Here is a 6967-nt window from a genome sequence, read left to right on the forward strand (position 1 = left end):
GCCAGGTGAGCAAATGCACAGACCAACATGGAAGGAGCACAAATGAAAAACCATGAGAATTGCCTAACATCAGAAACACCAAACATCATCCTGAAGAAATGACTCATCCATCTAATGCTTTACTGCCTCAGTGGCAGTCTATGTCCTCATCCTACTCCTTCTACCTTCTAACAAATACCTCCTTGACATGTCTTCACTTTTAACATGTCCAATGATCTCTTTGAATCCAAAGCAGAAGACAAGGGCAAAATAAATTGAATTCATCTTGGTGCAAGAAAGGAAAAGACAACAAGAGGAAAGGAGAAAAAATCCAAGCCAAACCATTGCAAAGCAAAGAACTTCACTGCTCCCTTTGCATCGTGAAACTCCCCACCCCTAGTAGGAGGCTCTGGTAGTTAAGACAGATGTTAAGGAGATATAACTGACTGGTAGTTGTCAGCCGCTCACACTCTCCTCTCCCCACCTCCTCCTCCTCTTCTGTCTTTCAAAGCACACCAAGTGTTTTCCTACCTGTGACATTGACTTCCACCAAGCCCGACCGTGTACCAATGGCATTGGAGGCCTCACAGATGTAGGTGCCAGCCACACTGTAGGAGATGGGCCCTTTAAAGTAGATGGTGTTGTTCTGGATTTCCACGCTCCCTGGCAGAGTCCCGTTTGGCCTAGGGGAAACAAAGATCATGGTTGACCCCAGAGATTGTATTCAGCAGGGTCAAGCAGTATTGCAGAGGTGACAGTGACATGCTGGTTCTACCCTTGCCCTTGAGCAGGTCCAGAACCTGGTGGTGCTGGCTGGAAAATTAACATAGTCAGCCTTGAAACCAAACCCCTGGACAGCAGCACTACAGGAAAGAGTCAGTAGGGTGTCTCCAGTCCACTGCATGATGAGAATCAGGTTCTTTACATGGATTGGTGGTGTTTTTTCCCTTCTCTGTGATTACAAGGGAGACTGGACATATTTGAGTCACATACAGCCCCTTGGATTTGGCTTTCAGTCTATGTTCTCCCCTATCCAGAAAATAGACTCAGAGCCTTGAAGCAATTAATTTTCCAGCACAATCCGTGACTATGTACAAGCTTAGGGTAAGATGGGCCTCTTGTTTCAGGTGGCTCACCTCTAGCAGGTCACTTTCTTGTTTCAGGTGGGTCACCTCTAGCAGGCTCATCTTCACTGTTCCTACATCCCTGACTTACCATTTGATGGAAAATACAGGAATGGGACACCAACCTGACCCTGCTTTACTCCAATTTCCTGCCCATGTAACTCTCCTGGGCAGCTGATCAGCCAGAGTTAATTGCAACTCAGCTCGAGTAAAGCAGTGTTGGTTTAGAGCTCTGCCATCTATGACCTGCCCATGTCAGAATAGTCAGATAAGTGTGAAACTGGAATAATAAAAAACTAAGTTTAGAGATACACAGAATAAATGAACAAAGGCACGATAAAAAATTAAAAAACTGCTGTGTGTTAGGAAGAGACACACATGGCCTCGTTATTCTTAATTACTGAAACAAAGTAAAGTAATTACTTCTCTTAGGCAATTAAAAATTACTCAAGTAATTCTTTCCCCTCCTCCCAACAAAAATGTGCACATATTGTCAGCAATTTGTAAGAAACAAAAGGGAATAACGGGGGTATAATTAGGTTTGTAAAGAAGTGCCTAAATGCACATGCACATATTTTGCGTGTCTACATATACATATAGGCACATATGTATAGAAACCACATTAGTCTTTCCCAGCTACATCAAGCTAATGATGCCAAAACTGATGGAAGAACAGAATAGCCTAACTGTTGGTCCTCTGCCTATGGGTAAATTAGGGCCCTGAATCTACAAAGACGAGGGCACATCTAAAAACTGTGCTGTGGGTTGCTAAAGAAGGCTATTGCTTCCTCTAACAGCTCCCCTGACTGTTGCTCATCACCATCCAAATAAGAGGAGAGGAAAGCATGGCTGATTTTTACATTTCAGGCGGGAGCAAAACATCAGCAGCAGTAATTACCTCCTGATCCCCAGGGAAGGGGAAGAGGCACACATGAGCACATGGATAAACCAAAGATGGTGGTGGCTATTTCTCTGGCTAGCCAAACAAATGAGGAATCAGTCTGGTATTACCAAAGTGGCACTGTGGGAAGGAATGGGATGGCCATGGATCTTATTCCATTCCTTACCTCCCTACGCACATACACGCTGCATGCCTAGGTGGTTGGTTGCAGTACAGTTACTTATTGGGCTTTCATCCCATCTGCTTGGTTTGCCTCTTCCTTGCAGGGCCCCACTCACAGGCAGCCTGGTGCCAAGAGTGGGAGAGCAGGAGTCTGGACTGAAAGAGCCAGGAGGCAACTCTCTGCCCCACCTTTTTCTTCCTCCTTCCTTTCCGCCTCTATTTCCCCCAGTCCCACTTGTTCTCTCTCACTCTCTACTTTGCTCTTCTTGTGCCTCCATTCTCCTTACCTTCAGCTGCACTCCATCTTTCCTTTCCATCCTCTCTCAGGTCAATAATCCTACATTCAGTCCTAAGTGACCCATCAGGTGTGCAAAAAGGGAGAGGCTGGGGAATCAGACTGAAGTGCTATCAGGCTTAGAAACCCACACTCGTTAATTCTGTGCTTTCTCTCTCTCCATTTTTCTCCCCACAGTTCCTTCTCAAAGCAAAGTATTGACGCTCCCAGCCTCTTAGCTGTAAGTCAAGAAACCTTTACATGCTAAAGACAGACAAATGGACATACACACAGCTCACAGAGAATCCACAGAAAACTTCTTCTTCCAGTATTAAAAAAAAAAAAAATCAGTCACACAAGCACATAGGGACCAACTCAATGCCTGGCTCAAAGATGTGCTGTTCTCAAGAACCATTTCTGCCAGAGCTGAATTGATTACCGGCGCAGTGTATAAACCAGGTGTGCAAATGACACGTCATACTCCCTCAGTCACGCAGCGCCGTGCTCAGCCCTGACGCCTGCATCCCCTGTTGTGTTTGAGCCTAGTTGGTAACTAACCCTCTTTCTTGCCCTGGGCTACAGAAACATCACCTGGCTGAGGCGTTTGACACCTGGTTACCCTGTGCTTCAGCTCTCAGCCTGCCTTCAGCATCACTATCACAGCAGGAGCAGACTGCCCCAACAGAGATCAGGGGCTGCTCGTGCTGCTGGCTGTGTCTGTACACAGCGACAGAGCTCCTGCCACGGAGAGCCTGATGCCCAGGAGCCCAGCAGGCGCTCCGCCTCCAGCCCCGCATGTGAGCAGTAGCAGAACAAAAGGATGAAATAGCTTGCCCAAAAGCAGAGAGAAAACCTGCCTTCTGTCCCCAGCTCCATCTCACAAGACTCACTTCAGCTCAACTCACCAGCCCTGCTACACAGCGATAGCCTAAACTGGCATCTCTTCTGCCTTGGGTGCCACAAGGGGCATCTTTGCCTCTAATACTTTCCTGGCAATGTTGTGAGGAACCCAGAGTGCCCCTTTGGAGTTTAAGTCGAACTGGCAGAACCAACAGAGGGAGAGCGCTGGGGACGAGAACTAGAAAAAAGGCAAGAAAAACAATCCTCTTCAGACTTCCACTGTGAACAGTTTGATCTGTGAAGCAAAATGAGATGAGAATATGTCTAACTCCTTGCAAAGCCATTTTGAGAGCCTCTTTCCTGATGACAAATGCCAGCTGAAAAGAAGAAAGGATCCATTTGATCTTTCTTTTTTAAAGCTACATGAGTGCTTATAGAAAAGAGAGGGAGAGAGAACCACCTCAGGTTGCATCAATTCCCATCTGACTCCCCAGACACCCCTTGCTCACTTTTCAGTCCCTTTAGTGTGTTCAGCCAAAAGCTCAAACCCTGGAGGACAAGGAATTGTTTCTGTTTAATGTCAGTCATGTGGGGGTGAGTGCTCCGAAGGGGAGCTCCTGCTTACAGCTGGAGCTGATTCCAGGGAAAGGTTTTCTCACATGCAGACAAATTTTGGGCTATTTGTGCCCCTTTAAGGAAGGGAAATGCTCGGTTCTTTTCTAGCTCTGCTGCTGAAGCACTTAGGGGTGCTGGGCAAACAATTCACTTTGTCATACCTCAGTTGCCTCACATGTCACCAGTGGAGTGGGAATAGGAAGCTATCTGGGGTATTGAGGATGCACTACACTGCTAGCAAGCTCCACTCCAGCCCAGTGGAGAGGGGGTGTGTATGATCCTGACCCATTGCCCTTCCCTCCTGAGTCTGAGCTGGAAGATGCTGGGTGAAAACCCAGCTGAAAGACAAGGGATAACCTCTGTCCATCACAAGATGAGGTGGCTGTGTCTGGCTCAACTAAAATGCCATAGGCCACGTGAAACTTCTTGATAAAGCCCCTCCACCCAAAACAAGTCCCTTGCCCTAGTCACTTCAAACACTGCACCACCTGCCTCAAAAACACAGGCTGCCTCTAGGCAGGGCTGGCAGAGCAGCAAGCCTTGTTTTGGATCTGACAACCTCAGCTTCAGAGGATGGCCAGCACAAGAGGGGGTGAGCCAGAAAGGCCAGCAGCTTCCCTGGTTTGCAAATAAAGAAATTAGTTCCAGTCCCCATGCAATGAAGGCTTCCTGGCAGAGCTGGGCCAGGGAACCGGAATCATCTCTGAACATTCTGCAGGAGCACGGCTCCAGTAACCGCAAGTGTCCAACTTTCCCCTCACATGCATGGGTTTTACCTTGGAGTGACACCACTGACAGTAATGGGACTGGGCCCCAATTGACCAGAGGGTGACTGAGGTTTCTACAGAGGCTCCTTGGCCCTGTTGGAAGATCATATGTGCATCTGAGAGCAGAAGCATTGTAGGCACTTACAGCTTCCATTCATAGGTGTGAGCTGGGGGGTTGGCATCAGATTTGCACATCAGCTTTACATCCTTCCGGTTGAGAAACCAGTTGCCATCAAAGCCCTCAATAGTGACTTCTGGCTCATCTGCAGGAGGATGAAAAAGATAGAAAAGCAGGATGGAAAAGGGGGAGAAAATGAAACAGGAAGAGATGAGGGGGCAGGGGTGGGAGAAGGAGAGAGATGCAAAAGTTGGAAAAGATTATGGGACAAGGAATGTGAGAGAGGGTGAATGAAGGAGAGAGAGAAGGGGAGAACAAAAGGACATGGCAGAGGCAGAGAGAAGGAAGGTGTGACAAAGAGAAAGCATATGATTATTCCAAGGGATCACTGCAGTTTTCACTCTCCAGAAAAAGAGAGCAGGTCCCAACTTCAACCCCTCCACCAGACCAACATCTTCCCTTCAGAAAAATCCTCTTTTGTCAGACTTCATCACCTAGCCCAGGGGATGACCACAGAGCATTGCTCTCCAGCCCTGCCCATGCTCACTTACACTGCACGTTGAGGATCATGCTGTCGGTGAAGCGGTCCAGCTGGTAATTGACCACGCACATCAGCTGCTGCCGCCCAGCCGGTACCGGCTGATCACTGTGATGGTGCCGTTGCTATTTCGGATCTCCTGAAACTCTGCTTCCCCTTTAAGCTTGGTGTCCCATGTGACAGTGCTGGGAGGCTTCCCATTAGAAGAGGTGCAAGTAGCTACCAATACCTTTTCTGTCCTGCCAGACTTAGCGATAAGTGGCCGCCTGGTGCCCTCCATCCGATTTGTGGGCTTGGCTGCAAGGGATTGCAAAAAGGTGGAGAAGGAGAAGAAAAGTGTACAAAAGGATAGTTAGAAAAGCAATGATACCCTCTCTGATACAACCCAAGAGACATCTGGCACCACTGGGCCTGTGACAGACCTTGTGGTGAATTCAGAGCTGCTGCAAATTGCCAGCAACCTACTCTGGGGAAAGAATGGTGCAGGTGCCCTAGATGCACAGATACACAATGGAAAGTCAAGCCTTTCCTGCCAGAGGTTTTCAGCCCTATGTTAGAATGAGAAACCAAAACTGGAGAGCAAATGAATCATGCAGACCTTGGATGAGGTCTATTCACTCAGCCCTAAGCTTCATGGGCAGGCTCTACTTGTGTTTAGGATCTCTCTGTTGTCTTTTCTCTCTGTTCACTTGACAGCCAGCAGATCATTAAAACTCACCAGTCCCTTAGGGAACAGGTCACTCTTAATGCTAAGAGATAGGGGAACTGAGGCCTGGAAAGAGGAAGAGGTGTTCCTGAGATAGCTCAGTGAACCACCTACCCTGGGTTCCCCGCTCTTCACCTCTTTACAGTCAACTTGAAAGATCATCAGAGGTAAAATTTACACCCAAGATTCACCTTTGCCCTGAGTTCCCAGGACATGAGTCTCAGGTTCCTCCAGATCTGTTTAACAGGGGCCAATGTTTCACACTACAAAGCTTATCTAGTATCTTACCCAGCACAGTAAGGTTCAGTTGACTCTCCCGGTTGCCAGTTGGGAAGGTAGCAAACTCACAGATGTAAACTCCCTCATCTTCCAGCTCTAGCCGAGAGAGCTGAATGGTGCCATCTTTGAAGGAAGGGTTCCGGAAAGTCACCCGGTCTTTGTAGGGAGGGAGGATGGACACCCCCATGGCAGGGTTGTAGATGGCCACATTCTGCTTGGAACCGTTCGTGGCTTTCTGCCATGTGACCTGCGTGATCTTCACATTGGGGAGCGGATTCGTGAAGCTGCAGTGCAGGACCACGTCTGTCCCGATAAACCCCGAGACTGTGTCATTGACTAAGACAGTCTGAGCTTGCAGCCCTGCAATAAAATGGAAAGACATGAATATGCATGTACCTCTCAGACAAAGAGAGAAAAAGAACAGTTCTTGGACATCAGGCCCATGAACTCCTTTATTTATTCCATTTCCTTCTTCTTGGCATGGCTGATACAAGAACAGTCTATGGCTACAGGCACTCAGTACCTTCTGCAACTACCTGCATCCAACTGCAGCTCCTGCAGCTTCATTCCTGTTCATAAACAATTTCCCTCCAACAACTGGTGTTCACACTTAATACAACCAGCCCTAATTCTCTGCAGCCAACCTAAGGTTCATGATAACCAA

The 6967-nt window shown here is 47.9% G+C and overlaps 1 protein-coding gene across 1 annotated transcript; it reads right to left on the minus strand.

Annotated features, from left to right (window-relative positions):
* Window positions 1–510: 510 nt before the first annotated feature.
* LOC104621389 (nectin-1-like) lies at window positions 511–6699 on the minus strand (the record flags this gene model as incomplete). The annotated part of the gene is given in 5 exon segments (XM_010287860.1): window positions 511–662; window positions 4808–4925; window positions 5332–5406; window positions 5409–5615; window positions 6313–6699. Coding segments are annotated over 5 exon segments (939 nt in total), but the record flags the coding sequence as incomplete, so codon positions are not given.
* Window positions 6700–6967: the final 268 nt, after the last annotated feature.

Source organism: Phaethon lepturus, unplaced genomic scaffold (assembly GCF_000687285.1).
Source record: "Phaethon lepturus isolate BGI_N335 unplaced genomic scaffold, ASM68728v1 scaffold14730, whole genome shotgun sequence".
Taxonomy (NCBI): Eukaryota; Metazoa; Chordata; class Aves; order Phaethontiformes; family Phaethontidae; genus Phaethon; species Phaethon lepturus.